The 24,836-nt window shown below is 38.3% G+C and overlaps 1 protein-coding gene across 1 annotated transcript; it reads left to right on the forward strand.

Moving 5' to 3' along the window:
• Window positions 1-1,008: 1,008 nt before the first annotated feature.
• Window positions 1,009-2,554, forward strand: LOC141594688 (putative F-box/LRR-repeat protein At5g02930). The gene is made up of 3 exons (XM_074414686.1): window positions 1,009-1,917; window positions 2,072-2,230; window positions 2,342-2,554. The coding sequence occupies exons 1-3, from the start codon at window positions 1,009-1,011 to the stop codon at window positions 2,552-2,554; spliced, it is 1,281 nt and encodes a 426-aa protein (XP_074270787.1).
• The last annotated feature ends 22,282 nt before the right edge of the window (window positions 2,555-24,836 follow it).

Consider the following 24,836-nt stretch of genomic DNA (forward strand, 5'->3'; position numbering starts at 1 on the left):
TATATGTCTCATTGTGTGTGCCATTCCACTCACCTTTTGACACATCACTTGTTACAAAATATTGCAATAATTATATTAATTTGTTGATGGGTTAGAAGGTGATTCGAGTGACACACATATTGGGATACCAAATGGACCGAGAATCCCCACTCAATATAATTGGGTTAAACTGTAAAGAAGAGAATTGATTGAAAGAGTTTTTATTGATATATAATTGAACAATACAAAGGCTCTATTTATACTAGAGAAACAATTGTAATATGGAAAGCTATAAGATCTAAAATATTTACGTAAACCTAGAATATTTACGATTTAGGAAAACTAATAACAAGGAAAGAAATATACAAGATATTAGAAACCGAATTTACAAGAAAAGTATCTACGAAGATATCGTAGATTTATTATTACCATCACCTTAAGGTTTTGGTTGAGTTTGTTCATCTATCATAAACATGATGTTAAACGACACTCCATTTGTCTCAAGATTACCAAAAAAACAATCGATTTATTTCAATTATTTGTTGCCTATTTTATTCTTTGTGAAAAGTATTTTAATCAGATGCAAATAATTAGACGGAGGGAATAGGGTTTTTAGAATAAACGGGATCATAGAAGCGATATCCAAGGAAATTAAGGAACCCTTCTTTTCATCAGGTAAATTTCACCGTTCTCATCCTTAATTTTGATGTATAATTCATGGCAGCATATACAACTAAAACACAAATTATTATTTTGTAAGGCAGTCTTACGTAAGAGTTTGTGTTAAACGAAAACTTTAATCACTTTTTTTTTTTCAGTTTTTGTTTTACATTTAAACATGAATATCGTCTCATAGGAGAATTAATCTTTAAAGGAACAATGAGTCTTGAGTGGTGTGCACCATCACTCCCCAAAAAGTGTTGATTTGGATGGTTTTACATTACCGTCGTAAATTATTTGTTTAGAACGGATGTAAATAAGAATTTGTGATTCTACCATATACTATTATCAGGTAATCACTTGTAAATGATGAAATCAAGCCCCCAAAAGCATACAAGTTCTTCAGAGGATGATTCCGACCGAGATAGGCTAAGTAGACTGCCAGATGATGTCGTTCTGCACATTCTTTCGTGCATGCCTATTATTGATGCTGTTAGAACCGTCTTACTTCGTCGATTCGGAAACCTTTGGACCTTTATTCCTAATATTAACATTGACATGAGTGAATACCAAAAAACCAGCACTACCCATCAGCTTGGGTGGTTCTGTTATTTCGTCCGCCACGTTTTGATGCTTCACCAAAATCGCTCCATTGATAGATTTCATCTTTGTGTAAAGTTCTACTCTAATGCCCAACGAGAGGAGGTTGCTGACGATATAAGAATGTGGTCTAGGTTTGCATTTGGTAGACAAGCCAAAGAAATGAGATTATCTGATCTATCCAACTATGATGCTAATTACGTTACGATTTTTCCTAGGCTCACGAGTGATTTTCTTGTTACACTTAATCTCAATTATTGCAGAATCGAGGGAGAAATTCAAGTCAAGTTGGGATCCCTAAAGAAGTTGTCACTTAACCATGTTAGAATGAGCAATGAGAGTTTCCAAAGTTTTATATCTGGATGTCCTTCTTTACAAAAACTGGTTATTGTCGACTTATTGTCGTTGACAAAGCCGATTGTCTCTGTTCCTAACATTGACAATTCACGTCTAGTTCTTAGGATGTCGCTTAATTTCCCTAACCTTGAAACTTTGTACACTTATTTGAGATTTGATTTTCGCCGTGTAGACATCACTGATATTTCCTCTGTTCGTGATGATATCTACATCAAATATCTTACCACGCGTGATAATCCCGTAAGTACAATGAATAATATTTTGTTGATTGGAAAGTTTCAAGGTGTTGAAGTTTTGCGACTGTCACGCAATGCTTCCAAGGTAATGCTTCTTTTTTTTCTTTTTTTTGGCCTCCTTTCGAGCACTGTCTAACGCTGATCATTGTGCCAACTGTTCTAAGGAATTAAGTTAATCTGCTAATTCTTGTATATCGAGTCAATTGAGATTATTAATGTCGTTTTTCCTTCGATTTCAGCTATTTCTCCTCACCATACCAAATGTGCAGCTGTTAGAAAATCGATGGAAACGTATAGATCTTGCATTGGACAACTTCTGTGAAGTCTGCCTCTCAGGCTTTCGTAATTTGGTGAGAAGTTCAAAATACTTGGAAGACATCACTATATACACCACAAAGGCAAGTGTATTTAATTCGTACCTACTTCGTAAAAGTTTTACCTAAGACATAGATCGATGATTAATTTGCATAGTTAAATTAACGGTCTCTCTTTTTGTTATCGAATATCAGGATTTTAAAGCCAGAATCGATTTGCAAGAAGACGAAGTTTCTTCTCCTGATGTGCTGCCACAGGTCAAGACCATTACCGTGCATTGCCAAGGGATATGTTGGAAGAATGAGCTTCAACTAATAGAAGCCTTGCTCAAAAGCGCAACTGTCTCGGACAAATTGTTAATCGTCCCCATGAAACATCGATTAGGGGAGGCAAAGGAGCTTGAATAGCGAATAAATGAAAGTGAAGACTGTACAGAAGAAATAAGGGTAACTTTCTACCAGCAGCTGCCAACAGGAGGACGTTTTTCCAAGACGAAATTCGAATTCTCGTACAAATCTTCTCTAACAACGCAGTTGGAGGCACTTTTATGATTTGTGATTTGATAGCGTTCCTTGACCATAGAAAGTTTGCAATTTCAACTTAATATCGTAGTAGATTTCATTCCTTGACCACGGATTGTGACTTTTATACGGAGTATGTTCCATATCGTAGTAGATCTAAATATTGTGGGTGTTAACGAGCCGAGCCGAGCCCGAGCATGGCCTTGCTCGGCTTGTGCTTAAAAACCAAAACTCGATCTCGAGCTTACCTGAGCTTGAAAAAAACGTGCTCGTTATCAAGCTTGCGAGCTTTAATTGAGCTAGCTCGAGCTCAAATCGAGCCTATATATAATTGCTAATTTTTTGATTGTTTTTCTTCCGATATTTTCAATAAGGAGGCTCGAAGGTTATATATGTAAAAATATTTGACAAATCAATGAAACATTTAATATGTGTGATACAAATATATAATCATGATAAAATAATTATAATTTTACAACATATGAGCAATATCTTATCTAATCACACAAGTTCGAGCCGCTCGCGTTTTTCGACTCGAGCCGGACACGCGTTTTTTGAATCGAGCCAGCGTTTGTCCGGCTTTACACGTTAAGCTCTCGAGCCGAGCCCGAGCCCGGGTCAAGCTTGCACGAGCCAATATTTGACCGAGCCGATCTCGAGTTACTCGCGAGCTGTCTCGTCTCATTAACACCTCTATGATTGACTGATTGTAGACTTATAGTTACTATTGGAGTAATGGATGCTAAACAAGAATAAACGGGAGGAGATTCGCGATTAATGGTGGTTGTGGTGGGCGGAAAGAAGAGGTGGGAAGAATCTTTAGGAGGTGATATATTATTTAGGGGGAGGTGGGTAATAAGGCTATGTTTGGCAAGGCATTTCAGGTACCTGATTTGACCAAGTAACATGATTTGACTAATATTTCAGGTAGTTGTTTTATCTAGTGTTGTTTGGTAAAGTTATTTCAGATACCTGAAATGACTTTTCACGTACCTGAAATGAAAAGCTATTCCAGGTAGCTTTTTAAAGTTTCAGATAGCTGAAATGTTCTACTTTACATATTTACCCTTTATTTAAATTAATTTATTATAATTATTAATTTCCTTTTATATCATTTTACAAAAAATCAGTTACCTTTTCAGTTAGTTTTACCAAATACTTTACAATTAATTATTATCTTATCAGTTTTCAATTTTCAGCTAGCGTTTCAGGTACCTTTTTAATTCCAGTCACCTTATCAGGTTTCAGGTACCTTTTCAGGTTTCAGGTACCTTTTCAGTCAGTTTTACCAAACAGAGCCTTAGGCTTTATCTTTTTCGGCTGGAATTGAACTGAACTAAATAGTACTGATTTGAACTGAAATGAGCTAAAATTAAGTTAGGAAGAATATATCTTATTCCTTTAATGAAGGGATTATAAGTATTACCATCTCTAAGAAAATTGGTTAAATACATATTTTCTCCGTTCTAGTTAAGTATTTACCTTTTTATTATTCGTTTACATTATTTTAATTAAAGATAACAAATAATTGAAACGGATGGAGTATTAAATAGGAAGAATAATAAGATGTGATTAGGGTTTATATATAGTAATATAGAATATATCAAAAGCTGTATCAAAGGAAGTTAAGGAACCCCTCATATCATCAGATACATTGCGGCATCCTCAATCCTCAATTTTGTCATTTTAATGTACAATGACGAGATTAACCCCCCAAAAGCATACCGATTCTTCGGAGGATGATTTCGACCAAGATAGGTTAAGTAAATTGCCAGATGATTTAGTTGTGCGCATTCTTTCGTGCATGCCTATTATCGATGCTGTTAGAACTGTTTTACTTCGTCGATTCGGAAACCTTTGGACCTTTATTCCTACTCTTAACATTGACATGAGTGAATACCAAAAAACAAGCATTACCAATCAGATTGGGTGGTTCTGTTATTTCATCCGCCACGTTTTGATGCTTCACCAAAGCCTCTCCATTGATAGATTCCATCTTTGTGTAAAGTTCTACTCTAATGCGCAAAGAGACGAGGTTGCCGACGATATAAGAATGTGGTTTAGGTTTGCATTTGGTAGACAAGCCAAGGAAATCAAATTATCTGATCTATCGAACTATACTCCTACTTACAATACAATTTTACCTAGGCTCACGAGCGATTCTCTTGTTACACTTAATCTCGATTATTGCAGAATCAAGGGAGAAATTCAAGTCAAGTTGGGATCGCTAAAGAAGTTGTCACTTAACCATGTTAGTATGAGTAATAAAAATTTCCAAACCTTTATATCTGGATGTCCGTCCTTACAGAAACTGGTTATTGTCAACTTATTTCCGATGAAAAGACCGTTTGATTCTATTTCTAACATTGATAATTTTCGTCTACTTGTTACCGAGTCATTTCATTTCCCTAATCTTGAAACTTTGCATTTGCAAACTAGTGTTTGCGGACTAAACATCATTGATATTATTTCCTCTGTTCGTGATCTTACTTGTCTCGATCTTCTACGTTCAATGAATAATATGTTGTTCATGGAAAAGTTTCAAGGTGTTCAAGTTTTGCGACTGTCAGGCTATGCTTCCAAGGTACGTTTCGAGCACCTGACCTAAGGAATTCAGGATTATGTTAGTTTCGATTATTTTTGGATAATGGGATTATTTAGCAAATTAATTAGGGATTTAGGGTCCGTTTTAAACTATTTTTTGGTCAAATGGGTCCGCGTCATCACTTTTATTTTATTTTCCAGTTTTTATGTGAAGTCGCTAAGGTCCCTAGCAGCTTATATCCCTACCATTTTTGTAGTACCAACTGCAAAGATTTTTGGTGGGTACTTTGTACTTCAAGTTGCATGCTTAAAGTACATGTGAAAGATGACAAAATGTGGAGCTGCTTGAGACCTTAGCGACTTCACATGTTTGATATTTTTCTAAAACTTGCAAGGTACTACAAAATAGTATGGATATATATAAGGTGCTAGGGAACTTAGCGGCTTCACATAAAAAAATGGAAAAATAAAAAATAAAAGTGATAGACGTGAATTCATTTGTCCAAAATAGTTTGAAACGAACCCTAAATCTCGAGAAAAAGGAACATACATCAGATGTAGTACCTCATATTTTAATTTTTTTGGGCATTTGTGTATTTTTTCTGAGCTTATTACCTCAAACCTTTTTTGTTTTTGAGCATATTTATTTTTTTCGAGTTTATTAAAGTTTATAAGTAGATTTTAATTTTTTTTCCGTCAAAACTCAAATTTAACTAAGCTTAAATATAATGTTTTTGAGTTTTATTGTAATTTTTTGTGATTAATGTTTAAGTGAATGAACTCAGAAACTTTATAATAAAACTCGTAATTTTTAAAACAAAACTCAAATTTTTTATTATAATACTCAAAAACTACACATTTGGTGGTAGTACATCAAATGTATGATCTACTTACTGCTTAATCCCTAAATTAGTTTGCTAAATAACCCCTGTTATCCAAAAAAATCCGTACTTTCTACTAATGCTTTCATGACTGTTTATTAGAAGGATTGATGCTATACGGAGTTGATTGAGATATCATTGAGATTATTAATTTCTACTTCCTTCAATTTCAGCTATGCCTACTTGCATTACAAAAATTGCAGAAGCAGTGTTTACAAAATCGATTGAAGCAAATAGTTCTTGAATTGTACGACTTATGTGAAAGCTGCTTCTTAGGCATTCGTCATTTGATAAGAAGTTCAAATTACTTGGAAGAACTCATTATATACACCACAAAGGCAAGTGTATTTAGTACCTACTTTGTAAAAGTTTTCTCTAAGATCGTTTCATATAGGAAATCAGTAAGTGGATTATACGTCTGATTTCTGATTTTGTATATCAGATGGTATAGTTTTTGACTTAGTTTAAAATTTTTGAGTTTTATTATAAAGTTTTTGAGTTGATTTACTTAAACATTAATATCAAAAAGTTACATTATAACTCAAAAAAAATTACATATAAACTCAGAAAATTTTGATTTTGACGTCATAAAACTAAAATGTAATTTATACACTCTATATAACTCAAAAAAAAAAATTACACAAAAACTCAAAAACTCATTAAGTGTGAGGTAGTATATTAACGTACAATCCTTTTTTCTAATAGGAAATGTGTGAGGTTATATAGATCGATGATTCATTTACCTACTTAAATTAACGGTCTCTCTTTTCTGTTACGTATTTAATATCAGGATTTTGAAGCCAGTATCGATTTTCAAAAAGACAAACTTTCTTGTCCTTCTGTGCTGCCACAACTCAAGACCATTACCGTGCATTGTTATGGGATATGTTGGAAGAGTCATCTTCAACTAATAGAAGCCTTGCTCAAAAGCGCAGTTGTCTTGGACAAATTGGTAATCGTCCATCGATTAAAGGAGGCAGAGGAGCTTGAATTTATTAAACATGTGTCGAGCTTTCCAAGTGTCTCGCCAACTACAAAGGTAGTCTTTGCTTGCTGACAATTATAATGAACTGCGTTAAAATAGATCTGTTTTACATAATTGTTGTGTAAGGCAGCCTTAAATAAGAATAACTGTTACCTCATGGTATATAGTATTAAAGTTTTGTTGTTACAATGTGATTTGAGTTATAGAGGTTCGATAGTTTCCACGACAGTTTTTCACAGTGGTATTGGTTGCAGTTATGTGCAACCGAGTTTAGACCATGGCGTTGATTCTCAAGGTGAACACACTCGAACCTAAATTTTTGATACCAAGTGCCCCCTTTCTCAAATGTTGGGAGGACATGGACCCGTTCCTCCCAAGGACACTAGGTGTGTGTGCCATTTCGCCACATCCTTAATCCTTACAAAATTGATAGATTGCTATATTGGCCTAAGCCGCACCCATTAGAATAGGAGATATAAATTAGAAACGGAGATACTCGTATAAATCACGGAGTATTTCACGAGCTTAAAAACGGTTTTAAGTTAAAAACAATTAACATTAATAATTTAATATACAGAGTAAAAACACACCATTGGATATAACAAAGTTTTGAAAAAGATAAATTTTACTTATACTAGATAGTATCCCGCAATCCGCGCGGCCTGTTTTAATATTTTATGATTATATTGAAGAAAAATTAAATAATTCATATATGACCTTCAATATTTTCTCTTATAAATAAGTTTTTCTCAAATTTAATATTTTTAGGTTTAACTTCAATGTTTTAATATAAAATACACAGGAGTTTTAATTAAAACTAATAAGTGATAATTAATTATGAATGATCAATGTTTTATAAATAAATTTGTGACTGCTGAAATATCATACTAATTAAAATAAAATTTGTTCTAATACAACAATCAACAATAATTTCTCAAATTATATCATTTCACGATACTTTATGTCTCAAATCAGTTAATATTTATTCAAAATGATGTGAACATAATTTTATGTAATTTTTAATTTTTTATGTATAACATGTGACATTTATCTATCAAACATATAGAGTTCAAAGTCAACTTATTCAAATGTTTTTATTGTGTCTTGCATGTGATATGTATCAAATATATCTATGAGAGATTTGCACCTTTTATTTTTTTAAACAATTATATATAATGATGTTTAAGAGTTTATTACCTGTAAATATAATAGGTTGAACTTTCACAAATATTATTTTTTAATGTTTAACTTCAAAGTATTTAAAAGGATAACATATAAAATATTTAACTAAAAGTAATACGGAGTATTTGGTTAGTCATAATCAATATTTTATATTTGACTTATACATATTTAATTACAGATATTAAAGTATTAGAATATGTAAATATTATAGTAAATATTATGATTTTATCATGTTCTCATTATGTCGATATTCTTTCCTAGTTTGTAGGATTTTGTTATACTCTAGAATGTTGTATCAGCTCATATATATTGTAACCTTTGCCAATCAATAAACTCACCTGATTCTATTCTCTCAATTCTTATATGGTATCAGTGTCTTAAGATCCATCTCCATCTTCTTCATTTTTTCCTCTCTTCTCCCTTTTCCCAAATGCCAGGCGACAACACTCCCAAAACTGCCCCTTTTCACCCTGCTTTTTCAGTCTCCAACATCAAAAACCATGTCCAAATTACTCTTGAAATGGAAAATGTTCATTACGCCTCTTGGGCAGAGCTTTTTCTGAATACGGCCCAAGCTTTCGATGTGGCTGATCACATCGTCCCACCGAAGGGCGCCGCTGTCAACAAAGACGCCCAATGGACCCGTCTTGATGCTATTGTGAAGCAGTGGATCTATAGCACCATTTCCATCGACCTGCTCCACACCATTCTCAAGCCGGGTGCTACGGCCAAGGAAGCATGGGACCGTCTTGAAGATATCTTTAACGATAATAAAAGTTCAAGAGCCGTCTTTCTCGAACAGCAGTTTTCTCAAATTCACATGGATAACTATCCAATTGCGTCGTCTTACTGTCAGGCATTAAAAATGTTGGCGGGCCAACTCGCCAATGTTGGGGCCCCTGTCTCGGAGGAACGCCTTGTCCTCCGCCTTGTCAACGGTCTCTCTGGAAGTTACGATAATCTCGCAACAATCATTCAACAAAAGGATCCGCTGCCTCTCTTCTATCAGGCGAGATCTATGGTAACTCTTGAAGAGGCCCGTCGCAACAAAAACTCTGCCTCAGACTCTGCTCTTCTCACCACTCATCACGACGGCCGTACTGACCAAAATTCTCGGCCTCCTGATTCGTCCTCCAATCGCAATAATCAGAATAATCGCAATAAGGGTGGGCGTGGGAAAAATTACCGTGGTAAGGGTAATGGTGGTGGTGGCGCCTCCAATAAGGCGTCTGATAATTCGAAGAACAATAACTCCGGGCAGCAGCAAACTCAAGGCACACGACCCGCATCCTGGACGTGGGTCCCTCTGACGCCACCACCGTGGCAGCAGCAACAGGCATGGGGTGCTGCTCCGTGTCCCTACCCCACTACTGGGTGGGCTCCTTCCTCTAATCGTGGTCAGGGTATTCTTGGCCCGCGACCACAGGCGTTCATTGCTCAAGGACCCATGATTGGAGCATCTCACGGAGCCTTGGTACCGACGGATTTGGCTGCTTCAATGCAGACGATGACTTTGCAGCAGCCCGACGACAATTGGTATTTGGATACAGGCGCATCCTCTCACATGACGTCGAACGAAGGTACCCTATCTTCTTATTTTAATTTGAGCGGTAATCGTAAGATTATAGTCGGTAATGGTACTGAAATCCCGATTCTTGGATGTGGTGCAAAACAACTAACGTCTCCCCTACCCCCACTAAAACTGAAAAACGTCCTTCACGCCCCTAATATTATTAAAAATCTCGTCTCTGTTAGAAAACTTACAACTGATAATAATGTCTCTGTCGAGTTTGATCGTTTTGGTTTTACTGTGAAGGATTTGCAGACGGGGTAGCCAATACTGAGACGCAGTAGTTCGGGTGACCTATATCCTCTATTCAACTCGCCACCCATCCATACCACAACACCACACGCATTCACTGCCATTTCCGCAAGCACATGGCACGGTCGCTTGGGTCATCCTGGACCGGCTATTTTTAGTTTACTCCGCAATAATAAATTTATTTCCTGTAATTCCCCTTCCAACAATTTTTGTCATTCGTGTCAACTAGGTAAACATGTTAAGTTGCCTTTTTCATTATCTCGATCGAATACCGTTTCCCCATTTGATATTGTTCATAGTGACTTGTGGACATCTCCGGTTGTCAGTTCTATGGGTCACCGTTTTTACATTCTTTTTCTCGATGATTTTACAAATTTCTTGTGGACATTTCCTATTAAACACAAATCAGAAGTATTTGGCATCTTTGCCAAATTTCATGCGTACATTACTACACAATTTAATAGGCCAATTAAGAATTTGCAATGTGACAACGGTCGTGAATATGACAACTCTCTCTTCCACGATTTCTTCACGAAAAAGGGTATGGTATTTCGCTTCTCGTGTCCTCATACTTCCCCACAAAATGGTAAGGCTGAGCGAAAAATCCGTACAATTAATAATATTGTTCGGACTCTTCTTTTGCACGCACATTTACCTCCCTCAATGTGGCACCATGCTCTCTCTATGGCAACTTATATACATAACATTTTACCTAGCAAAGCAAATCACTTAGTCTCACCCACATCGAGTCTTTACCTTCGGTCACCGTCCTATGATCATCTTCGCACGTTCGGATGCTTATGCTATCCTCACTTACCTCCCACGACCATTCACAAGCTCGATGCCCGAACTACTCCTTGTGTCTTCCTTGGCTACCCGTCACACCATCGAGGTTATCTATGCCTCGACCTGTCTTCGCGTAAGATCATCACGGCCCGACATGTTACATTTAATGAGTCCGTCTTTCCTTATGCCAAAGACTCGACTATGACAGCCTCATCATACTCTTTTTTAGACAGTGACCCATCGCCATATATGACACAAGTCCTGCACTCCCCCACCTCTACGGCAGCTCCTGCCGTGACCCAAGACCCGGCCTCTCCTGGCCCCCCATCGCCACCACCAGACAACACCCTAACGCCTGCCTCACCCACGGACCCCTCTCCATCACCACAACCCACGGACTCATCACCACCGTCTCACCAGCCCTCCCCACAAATGACAACTCGTGCCCGACATGGTATATTTAAACCAAAACCCATTTTTGACCTCTCCGTCACCACTAGCCTGTCACCCATACCCAAAAACCCGATAACCGCACTTAACGATCCGAATTGGAAACAGGCCATGACCGACGAATTTGATGCTCTTATTAAAAATAAGACTTGGGTATTAGTTCCTCGTCCCAATAACGTTAATGTAACTCGGTGTCTTTGGCTTTTTCGACATAAATTTAAAGCTAATGGTGACTTAGAGCGATACAAGGCTCGACTTGTTGTCAATGGCAGGTCTCAACAGGTGGGCATTGACTGCGATGAGACTTTTAGTCTAGTGGTGAAACCGGCTACTATTCGGGCGGTTCTTAGCATTGCCGTCTCCAAGAAATGGTCTATACATCAACTTGATGTCAAAAACGCTTTTCTTCACGGTAATCTTGCTGAAACCGTCTATATGCATCAGCCTCCCGGGTTCCGCAACCGTCAATATCCTGATCATGTTTGCCTACTCAAAAAGTCATTATATGGTCTTAAACAAGCGCCTCGAGCATGGTACCAGCGGTTTGCTCACTTTGTCTCGACAATTGGGTTTTCTCATAGTATGTCCGACAATTCTTTATTTGTTTATCGACGGGGTAATGATCTTGCTTATCTTCTATTATATGTTGACGATATTATACTCACTACTTCGTCCGACAAACTTCGGGATACCATCATTGAAAACCTCCGAACAGAGTTCTCTATGACTGATCTTGGGCATCTCAATTATTTCCTCGGCATATCAGCTGTCCGTAATGCTCACGGTCTCTTCCTTCATCAGCAAAAATATGCGGAAGACATAATTTCTCGCGCCAAGATGTCTAATTGCAAACCAGCCCATACTCCAGTCGACACCAAGTCCAAACTGGGCGCTAATTCTGGTGCCAAAGTTCCTGACCCGACTCTTTATCGGTCCCTAGCTGGAGCTCTTCAATACTTGACCTTCACTAGGCCTGATATATCGTACGCCGTGCAGCAACTTTGTTTACATATGCACGACCCGCGTACAGCTCACCTTGCAGCACTAAAACGGGTCCTCAGGTATGTCCAAGGAACCAAACATTTCGGCCTTCACCTTAATGTCTCTAATGTCACTCAATTAACTGCTTATAGTGACGCCGATTGGGGTGGGTGTCCCGACACTCGTCGATCTACGTCAGGCTATTGTGTGTATTTGGGTGACAACCTAATCTCTTGGTCCTCCAAACGACAAGCTACTCTCTCTCGGTCCAGTGCCGAAGCCGAGTACCGTGGTGTCGCAAATGTCGTGGCCGAATCCAGCTGGCTCCGAAATTTGTTACTTGAACTCCATTGCCCTATTACTAAAGCTACGGTTGTATACTGTGATAATGTGAGCGCCATATACCTCTCCGGCAATCCCGTCAATCATCAAAGAACCAAACATATAGAAATGGATATACATTTCGTCCGTGAGAAGGTAGCACTCGGCCAAGTCCGCGTTCTTCATGTGCCTTCCCGATATCAATATGCGGATATATTTACAAAAGGACTTCCTCGGCCATTATTTGACGATTTTCGCTCGAGTCTCAGCATCCGTCCTCCTCCCGCTTCGACTCCGGGGGTGTATTAGAATATGTAAATATTCTAGTAAAGTTACACTCTTAATTAACAGCTGAAATGACTAGTGCTTCGACTCGTAACAGACTGAAGTTACACTCTTAATTAACAGCTGAAATTACACTCTTAACAGACTGAAATTACACTCGTAACAGACTGAAGTTACACTCTTAATGAACTGAAGTTACAATCAAAATGGACTCAAGGATTACATTAAACTTAGTGTTAAAATTATATAAATTCAACCTATAATAAAAATTACATAAATTTCAATTTTAGCATTAAAAATGACTCTTAAAATACTAAAGTTACACTCTTAAAACAGTAAAGTTACACTTGTAAAACAGTAAAGTTACACTCATAAGTGTTGAAATTACATAAAAAACAGTAAAGTTACACTCATAAAATGTTGAAATTACATAAATCGTTAAAATTACATAAATTCAAATTTATATATTAAAAATATTAAAAAGATAGCCATAAATTCAAAATTTTGTATAAAAATAGCCATAAATTCAAATTTTATATAAAAAATAGCCTTAAATGATTAAAGTTACACTCATAAAGTACTGAAGTTACATCTAAAAAATGAGTGGCTAAGATTAGGACTTAGGGACTCAACCAAATTTGTGGACTTATAAGAACTCATCTATATATATATATATATATATGTATATATATATATACGATAAACCGGCATCAATTGAATCTTATATAAGAGCTACAAATCTACAGTGAGTCATTGACGTCGAATTTCTGCTTATCTAAAACTCTTTAATAAGGTAGCTCATGAACTTGCTAGATTGGCACCGTGACAAGTTGGTAGAAGAATTTGGTTAAATAGTTATCCTACAAATATTGTAACCGTTGCTTCATGCGATTTAATAGTTAATTCTTAACCTCCTTTAGAGGTTTCGTTAAAAAAATAAAAAAATAACTCTCTTCTTACGACTTAAAAAAAAAAAGAAAAAAAAAACTCTCTTAGATAAAATCACATTATAAAGGGAATAAATACTCTAAAAAGAGAGTAAAAATTGTGTTAATCTTTTTTTTTCAAAAGTGACAATTAATCCCCTTAACTTTGTTCAATGGTGAAATTAGTGCTCTTATATTTCAGTTGTAGCAATCAAGCCCCTTAACTTTAGTCAAATGTGAAATTAAACTCCATTGTTTGATTTTTCATGAAATTCCGCCAAAATTTAGTTTTATAATCCAATTAATCAAATATAAAATTTAATTTTATAACTGATAACTCGTTATTTTACGCACTTTTAACCCACGTTTTATCTCTTATTTAGTCTAATTAATAACTCGAGTTAGATTTATTCACCCATTTTAGTATTAAATAATACCGTTGTCGATTAATTTTAAATAATAATTATTTCGTGCAAGTTGTCGGATTTTGGTATTGCTCCGGTCTTTTTGTTATATAGGCATCGAGTCGAGCGAAAGTAAAGCCGATAAAGTGGATCAAGACGGGTTTTGAAAGTTATTTCTCGTGGGTTATCATTCTGGGCTTATGTGAACACATGTTTTCAATATTCAACTTGGGCCTATTCAATGGATAACCGACGAAAAAAAAGACCACAAGGAAAAGGACTTTACACTTGATTTGTTTTGGCTGGAAACAAAGGGTAGTGAGGAGTGGAGACAAAAGTCCACATGTTGATCTTACGGGTTTGGATTTCAATAGAGTTCTAACTGCCCGCTTTGTTGACCAGAGATATCTGGATGTTGACAGAATTCTATACCTGATTGGTATCAACTGGAGGCTAAATGGGTCGATTTCGATTCGACCCATGAAGCCGTATTACTTGTTTTCTTTCTCATCTATGGCGGATTACAAATACTTTCGCAAGCGTCAAACTGTCAATATTGATGGGAGTTTGTTGGTGCTTCGGCCGTGCTCTGCAACTTCTTTCCCTGACAATATGCTTTTTCATATTGTCCCTGTTTGGGTTCGGGTCCTGCATCTTCCGTTTCACCTGATGCACTCCTCTGTTGCTGCTTACCTGTTGTCTCATGTGGGAGACATTTGCGAGGAGGAGGTTGTGAACTCTTTAACACCCCCTCGTTGCTTTGTTAGAGTAAAGGTCTGGGTGGACCTTTCGAAACCGTTGATTCCTGGTTGTTACCTGGAGATTGATGATCGTACCCATCAGTGGATTGGGTTTTCTTACAAGGGTGTGTTCAGATTTTGTAAAACGTGTGGAGAAGTGGGTCATCGTGTATCCTTTTGTCCGTCTGGAAAGATTCACGGTGCTCGACGGATTCGTGCCCGTATGGAGGAGCTTAGTGCAAGTGGGTTAATGGTTCTCCATGGCCCACCTGGTTCGCGTTTTTACACACCGGAGATTATGGGTTTACCTTCAAGAGTGAAGTACTTGACCTCCAGAATTGATATTGCTGAACCTGATGAGTCTGCTCAAGTTGATTCAGGCGGAGATTCACCAGTTTTTTCGTTCTCATCTTCACCTTCCAACAATGGAGGGGACGAGGAAGCTCCTTTTGCACCGCCACCATCTGCTTTTATGGTCCACGAAGATGAATATCGCGAAGTTCTGCTTGAGTCTCACCCTTTGAGGCGTTCTATCCCTGATCTTAATGGAGCGTCGTCCTCTGCAGTTCCTGTTTCACCGAGTTTTCGCATGAAGGCGCCTGATATGGACTTGGATCCTATCATGGATCTTGGTTTGCCTGAACCGGTTACCCCCCCGCGTCATGTGGATGTGGGCATCCTTTTTCGTGACCCTTTGGTTGCTGGGCCTAGCTCTGGCTCTGGTAATTCCGTTCCTATGGACTCGTCTGGTAGGAAATTGAAATTTGTGTTCAAGCGCAAGGTAAATTATGAGCTGCATCGCCTGAGTTGTCCACGTTTTAAACGATCTTGTCGTGCTAAGTTTATGGACTTAACTTTGGATTCGTCCTTGTCTGTGTTTGAGCCACGAACACTCCCCCCTGAGTGTCTCTTTGTTTTCCTGGGTTTACCGGGCTTCAGTTACACGAAACCTAAATCGCCGGATTTAGTTCAGTTTGCTGGTGTTTGTGGGCCGAATAAACGCAAATTTATGAGTTCGGATTCGGCCCTGGAAATTTGTTCATTTAAACGTATTAGATGTTCTGTTGACAGTGGGTGCGGTTTCCATTTTTCGTCGCTAACTGTTTTTTCGTCTCTTTTCCTGTCTTCTCACAGCGCTGAAGATAGGACGGATCGTTTAGGTCAGGTGGTGGGCCTTAAGTCACCACCCGGGTATCAATGACTATCTTTTGTTGGAATTGTAGGGGCTTTGGAGAAGCGGATGATCCTACAATTCCGTATCTACATCAGTGTGTCCTTAAATATCATCCGCTGATTTTGTTTTTGCAAGAGACTCATACTAATGTCGACATAGCAACAACGAAGACTCACCATCTTGGTTATCCTAATTTCTTTGGGGTGGACTCTATTGGTCGTAGTGGTGGTCTTCTTTTGTCTTGGGATGACTCGTAGATATACAAGTTATAAGTAGTTGCCCCCGTTTTATTTTTTGTAAATTGGGCTTAGTTGTAAATCAAGATGTTTTTAAGGATATGTATGTAATGTTCCTGTATGGGGAACCTGTTTTCCAATATAGGTCTTTTCTATGGGATAACATTTGTAATGAAATCTCTGGTTGCTCTCCTTTTCTGGTTATTGGCGATTTCAATCAAGTGGAATTACATTCGGACAAACTTGGTGGATCTTTAACAATAAGAGGTCAAGCTGAGTTTACAGCGTGGAAATTTCATAACAATCTTGTGGATATTCCTTTCTTTGGTCCTCGTTTTACCTGGATGAATGGACAACTTGATAACCAATGTATTATGGAACGCCTTGATCGTGCATATGCAACCCAAGACTGGATTGATCTCTTTCCCGCTTCCTCGGTTCTTCACTTACCTATTCTTATTTCCGATCACTCGCCAATTATGCTACGTTTTATGCCGCAACCAAAATCACGTAAGAGGCCATACCGTCTTGACAACTGGTGTCTTCAAATTCCGGAAGTGATGACTCTTGTATCGAATGCATGGAACACTCCAGTTTATGGCTCCTCTTCTTATGTCTTATCCCGAAAGTTAGCTGCTGCTCGTTTTGCTATTCTGAATTGGGTTATTCAACACCGTATCTGCTATGGTATAAATTGGTCTTCACTTGAAGGTGATCTTCTTCAAGCATCTACTTCTCTTTCGGACTCTGATGACGCCCTTTTGTACCACAACCTGAGAGCTTCCCACCTTCAGCTGCTCTCCAAGCAACATAGTTACTGGATTCAGCGAAACAAGACACGTAAAGAAGTTCTGGATGGCCTTCCGACCCGTTTTTTGTTTAACCGTGTTAAGCAACGATCTTCCAAGCAACGACTGATTTCTCTACGCACTTCTGACGGAGCATGGATTAATGACCCAGCTGATATAGAAGCCGAGATTTGTTCTTATTTCCGATCTTTCTTGGGAGGTCACAAGTCGTCTCCTGCTGATATTTTTCAGTCCACGGCAGTTTTTCTCGATGACCTGGATGTTCCTTTGCTTTCGCCGGCCGACTGTTCTATTCTCTCTGCTCCTTTTACAGAGACTGATGTTCTCCGGGTGATTCGTAGTATGGATGGTTCGAAATCACCTGGACCGGATGGTATTACTCCCCGTTTTTATCAGGTTTTCTGGCCTCAGATTGGTCATCTTGTAACTACGGCAATCTTGCATTTTCTCAATTCTGGAGTAATGCTGAAAGAATGGATCCAGACACATATTATACTTATTCCGAAGGTGGACCACCCTGAGTTGATAACCCAGTATCGGCCTATTAGTCTTTGTAATGTTATCTACCGAATTGAATCTAAATGCCTGGCAAATAGGCTTAAGCTGGTTATTCCATCTATTGTATCTGACTCGCAACAAGCTTTTGTCCTTGGACGGCTGATGACTGACAGCTGCCTCGTCGCTCATGAGGTGCTGCACTATCTTAACAAAACAACAAAGGGTTCAAACTGTTTCGCTGTGCTTAAGCTTGACATGAACAAGGCCTTTGATCGTGTGTCGTGGAGTTTTCTCATGTTGATTATGAAGCGTATGGGTTTCCCAATTTTCTGGAGAAATATTATTTGGGAATGTGTTTCTACAGTCTCATATAGGGTTCTTATTAATGGCGAACCGTCGGAATCTTTCCGATCAGACTGTGGTCTTCGTCAAGGGGATCCTTTGTCTCCCTACCTTTTTATTATGTGTATGGAAATTCTGTCGCGACAACTGATCAGAGCTGAAAAAGTTGGCTCCTTGACCGGCATCAAGATTTCAAGATATGCACCACCGCTTTCACACTTATTCTATGCAGATGATGCTTTTCTATGCTGCAAGGCAACACCTTTGTCCTTTGAGACTTTACGGGATATTTTCAAGGACTTGAAGCATTTTCGTAGGCGATGATTAATTTTAGTAAGTCATATATCAAGTTTAGTCCGAATACACCTACGGACTTCCGAGAGCATCTGACTTCGATTTTGAAGATGGCTCAGCTTCCCACTTTTGGTACCTACTTGGGAGTTCCTATTGATATCCCTCGCAAGAGGTCTGCCATTTTTCTTCCTTTTGTTGATACTCTCACTACTCGCATTTCATCCTGGTCTGCTCTCCATCTCAGCCAACCAAGTAAATTGATAGTTATTTCGGCTATCTTGCTTGCTTCTTTGAATCACGTCTTCTCTGCGGTACCTATTCCTATTGGTGTGTGTCGCAAAATAGATGCCTTGCTAACGGCTTTCTGGTGGCGCAATGACTGGAATAAGCAGTCTATTCACTGGACTTCAAAAAGTATACTGCAAGCGCCAAAGGAATATGGTGGGCTTGGTTTCAAAAACACCCATCTGCTAAGCCAGGCTTTGCTTCTTAAAAATTTTTGGCGTATTCATTCACAACCGACTGCGTTTCTGGCAAGATATATGGCCCCGAAATATGCCCGTGATTTGCCTATTCCTCTAGCAACCTCTCGAGTATCTCAACCATCGTTTATCTGGTCCGGCATTTGCAAGGTCAAGTTTTTTGCGCTAATAATGGTATTTGCTGGAAGCTTGGTAATGGGCGTTTACTTGACCTTTGGTCAAGTCGTTGGATTAATGGTAAGCAGCCATTTGGCACCGCTCCAGTTCCAGTTCCAGAGCCTTCACCATCTCTATCTGATTTCTAGCTGGAATCCGGTGACTGGAATCCGTCTATGGTTTTCCGTTACTTTTCCTCTATTTGTGCAAAGGAGATTATTGCTTTGGAACCCCCAGCTCAGAATTTTGATGACTTTCTCTACTGGAAATATACAGAGGATGGCTCTTATTCGGTAAAATCAGGTTATTCGCTCCTATGGTCTGAATCTTCTGCTGCCCGCTGCATTCGATCTTTTGTTCATACCTTTCCTTGGAAACAAGTATGGCGAAAAGAAATGCCACCAAAGATCTCAATTATGTTATGGCGTCTGGCTCATAATATTATGCCAACAAATGTAAATTTTATATCCAAATATGTGCCGGTTGACTCAACGTGTACTCTCTGTCATTCATCCACTGAAACTGAAGACCATTTATTTCGTTCATGTGAAGCGGCCCAACATGTCTGGAACGCATCCGCCCTTGGGATTAACGCCATGGCTAACCCATCTATTTCCTTTATATCTTGGGTTGGAGACTTCTTGTCTTATCTTTACAGACAATCTTTGGTGCCTAATCAAAGGTGGCTCCTGCTTCACTTTTGCTGTGTTCTCCAGGCCATTTGGACTACTCGCAATGCTGTGATTTTTCGAAATCACAATGGTGACCCTGCAGTTACCTGTCGACTCATTGAGGATCTACTGCACTCTCATGTGCAATTTTCCAAGGTACGTCCTACACAGTTGCACCCCTCTACTGACTTTGTTGCACCATGTGTTGTCACAGATACATCTTTACCTCAACGGAGTGCGATTTCTTTTTATGTTTCCTCATGCCACGTCCCACGCACAAACTGTTTCAATTACTGCATTATCAGTACCGAGCTGGATTTTTCAAAGTCATGTGTTGTTCGCGCAAGTTCGCCTTTCGACGCTGCCACCAGGGCCCTTCTATGTGCTATGCGCTATGCCCATTCTCTGGGTCTGAGTTCTGTTTGTTTCTTAGTCCCTTGTTGTAAACTATCTGCAGTTCTGGCAACCTCTTTGCCAGTCCCAATTAGTGTGCGGCATTCCTTTCGGGAAATCCGTGCTTTGTTTGTAATTTATCCTTTCTTGTCTGTACGCCTGGCAACAGGCTAACTCTGTATCCTAGCTGTGCTTCTTTAATATATTTCGGTTCATTATTGTCCAAAAAAAAAAAAAAAAAAAAAAAAAAAAAAACATTTGTTCCTCCAAAAATCATAAAAACTCTATCTTTTCTTCCTTATTTTTAGTCTAGATCTAACTTATCTCTAATTCAACAACATTTGTATGAAGATTTACCTTCTTATTCCCTTAATAAAAGTTTGGTATAATTTCTTTATCTCTTCTCTTTCTTATTGTTATGTTCTTTGTTGTTATGTTTTAATTAGTTTAATCATTTTTAATTAGTCAAAGTTTTAGTCTTTGTTACTCTTAATATGTTTAGTGTTAATTTATTCATGTTTAATCATTAGATTAGTTAAAGCTCCAATCTTTATCACTTTATTTTGTTTAATATCATGTTTAGAGTAATTATAAATGTTGATGGGGCATATTCTGCACCCGCTGACCAAGTCAACATATTGAGCAAGGTCAAAGATACCCACAGCAAGTCAACGGCTTAGACAGCCTAACCAAGGCAGCCTGTCGGCCTCCCTCTTGGATCCCCGGCCGGGGCAACCAGCCAGCCGGGGCACACATCCACGAACTCATATCCAAGACCCCTCGGCGGCGAGTCAACAGGGCCCGCCGGCCTGCCATGGCCCCTCGGCCGAGGGTAGCTCAGTCTTTCCACCTGCTAGCCACTTGGCCACTACGTGACAAAAGGTGAAAGTCTATAAATACTCCTCAACTATCATTGAGGAAAGGATCCACAATTTAACCTAAGAATCACTATTCATCTGGTAATATCTTCCTTATCTCTCTACAATATATACTTCGCCAAGCAACAACAACTTGCCTCTCTAAGTTACTGACTTGAGCGTCGGAGTGAGTTCGCTCGGCCCCAAGCCGAGCCCTCAGTTTGTTCACTGTTTCAGGAGACCGAAAGGAGAAGCCAACCAAAGACGTCATTCTACAAGCGCGGGTGGTAACAAATAACTGCTCTGGAATTACACCCGGAACAAATGTATTTAGTGTTAGATTAATAATGATTAGTGAGTAGTATTTTCACTAGGACTCGGTTTGACCCGACATGAGTAATTCCGCTAATTGATTCCCATAAAGGCTAATTGTTGGGGGAAATTGGTGAGGGTAGTTTAGAGAAATGATATGGTTTATGGATTAATTTTGGGTAGTGTCGATTTGTAACCCTTGTCCACCAACGAAAGTTGGTTAGGTTGTGAATTGGATACCCGGAAATTTGTCTTATCACTAACCTAGGTTGAGTCCGAAAGGGAGAACCAAGGGAAGGTACCTCTAGGCTAGTGTTTGAAATCGACCTCCGAGAGGAGGAGTGGGATGACCCGGAATTTGATGGGGGCTTAATGACCTTAGCAAATATTAGACTACCTTGGGAAAATGCATGTTTTTGGGGTAGTCGGGTGTTGAGTTAGGGATTCCGACCTTCGAACCCGAGAGGGGGGTTGGTGGGTAGTGCTAGTGTCCTATTTCGAACCCGAGAGGGGGGTCTTAGGCGAATTAGAGCCATCTCCTCCTTGCTTGTCTACCCTTATGATTAGCCTAGGGAATCGTGATGTGGAATTACGAATTATTGTGGGAGAACCGAGTTCTAGGCTTTTTAATGATTTGATTTACAACTTATTCTTCTTTTGCTCATATATCTTTCGCTTGTTAAGTTTGCATTTCATTTTGTTTTAGGTAGCATTAGTATAACAACCTCATCTTTTATTGTCGACTTAGCTAAGCATAAGGATTAAAACAATTAGTAATCACCCTTGCTCCTTGTGGTTCGACCTCGACTATCCTTTACTAGTTGAGTAAATTGTTTGATCGGGTACGACGACCTCTACCCCGTTATCAATAACCTTATAAATTTTATACCTTCTATAATTGTAATAACGAGTATTTTTTTATAATTTGACAATTTTAGACAATTTATTTTAAATATAATACTAGTTCATAAAATTTTATCATATTTTTATTTTGTTTATCATAGACGAATATAAAATTATTCTTTAGATGAATAATACTAAACTTATATAAATTAATAAGGTTTAAATTAGTAATTTTTATGTATTATTAGTTGTATAATATAAATATAAAATGATTTTTTTTTTGAAATTTAAGTAAAAAATACAAATCAGGGTTAAATTTCACTTTTTTGTTAAAGTTATGGGGCTTGATTGTTACAATTGAGAGTTAAGGGGCCTAATTTCACCATTGAATAAAATTAAGGGGTAAATTGCCACTTTCCCGTCTTTTTTAAATAAAAAAGTACTTCCAAGTGTCTCAGGTTCAAGCCTCACCAACAGCAATCTTGTGGAGTAAATTGGCCTGGGCTATGCTTTCTACACTTAAAAGCATGTCACCCCATTCAGTGCGCACCAAAGATAGCTCGTTATCCAAAAAAAAAAAAAAATCGGCACTCATCATCACCACTAATATAATTCAGTAAGGATCCTCTGTCCCACTTATATGTCCCATTGTGTGTGCCACTCCACCCACCTTTTGACACATCACTTGCTATAAAATAAAATATTGCAACAGTAGATCTCATGAGAGACCGTCTCTCCGGAGTTTTTATGATATTTCAATTGTAGCAATCAAGCCCCCTTAATGTAACACCCCCTTATACCAAGGTACCTTACCAAGGACTACCCTAGCATAAAAGGTTGTTACCATCTCGGTTGCCCGAGGTTAGTATATATCAAAAGCAACAGTCCAAACACATTTATTAATGTACGGTAATTATAAAAGTTACATAGTCTCCAAAATCTAATAAACGAATTATCCAAATGACAACAACTACCAAAACAATAACTAAAGCTCGTGATGGTGTCATCTAATCCAGCGTGGTGACTCTCCCATGACTGCCCCCAAGCTCAATAAATGTATCACCTGTCACGCTCTGCTCACCATCCCCGAATGGATCACCGCAGGTTTTACAAAACAACAACACGGGGTCAGTACTACTCAATCAATATAAGACAACAAACATTACCACCAGCTGATCATCGATCTCACGCACAGTAACCGACTACACACCGAAGTGTGTAGCCCTGCCAGATTACCCATCGCAACAGGTAATCCTCGCCGCCAGTGGGTGACCGCAGCCCATCCCCACCTAGTCCAGCTCATCAACGAGCGACTAACAATCCCTGTCCCTTAATGTGCACATCCCCTCCCATGGCGGGTTCCACGGAGGGCGAACTAGGGTGTGAAGCCACTCCCGCAAGTGACTCCACCACAATCACACAAACCACAGCATCACAGTTGTCACAACACCACAACCGTCACAACACAATCACCTCACCACCGTCACCACAACACCCATACTCCGATGATCAGCAGATAACAACAATTACAATACAATAGTAATCTCAATCAATTAACGATCTTGAGTAGGGGAAACCCTACCTTTTCGCAATCCGCTATCTTTGCAATCAACCATACAAATGCATAACAAATATCACATCGTCACCTACAACAATAATCACATAATACAATTACACATTGCACAATCCCATTTTCCCCAATTCCATATATACAGTAACCCCAAAAGAATACAAATGACAAGGGAATGAAACTTACCAACAGTAGAATAAGAGACTACACGCAAGGATCACGACGATTTGCACACACAACGAGATATGAGGATGATTAGGGAGTGATTAGGGAGAGATCGTAGAATGATTAGGGTTGGAAGTGATGTTTTAGAAACTGACGTCAAATATAAAATAACTCTAACATTCCCTAATCAAACCGATAAATTAACATTCGCCAGACCGGATACTCGGTCGAGTAAAGCTATACTCGGTCGAGTATCATCTACTCGGTCGAGTATTCTCCATACTCGGCAGAACCAAAACAGACTCCACAATTAACACTACTCGGCCGAGTAGGCTTTACTCGGTCGAGTATACAACTTAACAAAATCCGTAGTGTTACACTTAACTTTAATCAAATGTGAAATTAAACCCCATTGTTTGATTTTTCATGAAATTCCGCCAAAAATTAGTTTTATAATCCAATTAATCAAATATAAAATTTAATTTTATAACCTTATAAATTTTATACCATCTATAATTGTAATAATGAGTATTTTTTTTTATAATTTTAACTTTTTAGACAATTTATTCTAAATATAATAATAGTTCATTAAGTTTTATCATATTTTTATTTTGTTTATTATAGATGAATGTAAAATTATTCTTTAGATGAATAACACTAAACTTATATAAATTAATAAGGTTAAAATTAGTAATTTTTATGTATTTTTAGTTACAGTATATAATATAAATATAAAATGACTTTTTTTTTTTTTTTGAAATTTAAGTAAAAAAATAAAAATCAGGGTTAAATTTCACTTTTTGTTAATGTTATGGGGCTTGATTGTTATTAACTGAAAGTTAAGGGGTCTAATTTCACCATTGAACAAAGTTAAGGGGTAAATTGTCACTTTCCCGTATTTTTTAAATATAAAAGTACTTCTAAGAGTCTCAGATTCAAGCCTCACCAACAACAATCTTGTGGAGTAAATTGGCCTGGGCTATGCTTTCTACACTTCAAGCCTGTCACCCCATTCGCACCAAAGATAGCCCGTTATCAAAAAAAAAAAAAAAAAAATCG

This window comes from Silene latifolia, chromosome 8 (assembly GCF_048544455.1).
Source record: "Silene latifolia isolate original U9 population chromosome 8, ASM4854445v1, whole genome shotgun sequence".
Classification (NCBI taxonomy): domain Eukaryota; kingdom Viridiplantae; phylum Streptophyta; class Magnoliopsida; order Caryophyllales; family Caryophyllaceae; genus Silene; species Silene latifolia.

What these genes read in the sequence shown, in the direction of transcription:
- LOC141594688 (XM_074414686.1), top strand. Translation starts at nt 1,009, where the DNA reads ATGAAATCAAGCCCCCAAAAGCATACAAGTTCTTCAGAGGATGATTCC. An exon ending in TGTCACGCAATGCTTCCAAG is followed by an intron (nt 1,918 to 2,071) that starts GTAATGCTTCTT and finishes CTTCGATTTCAG; the next exon opens with CTATTTCTCCTCACCATACC. An exon ending in TCACTATATACACCACAAAG is followed by an intron (nt 2,231 to 2,341) that starts GCAAGTGTATTT and finishes ATCGAATATCAG; the next exon opens with GATTTTAAAGCCAGAATCGA.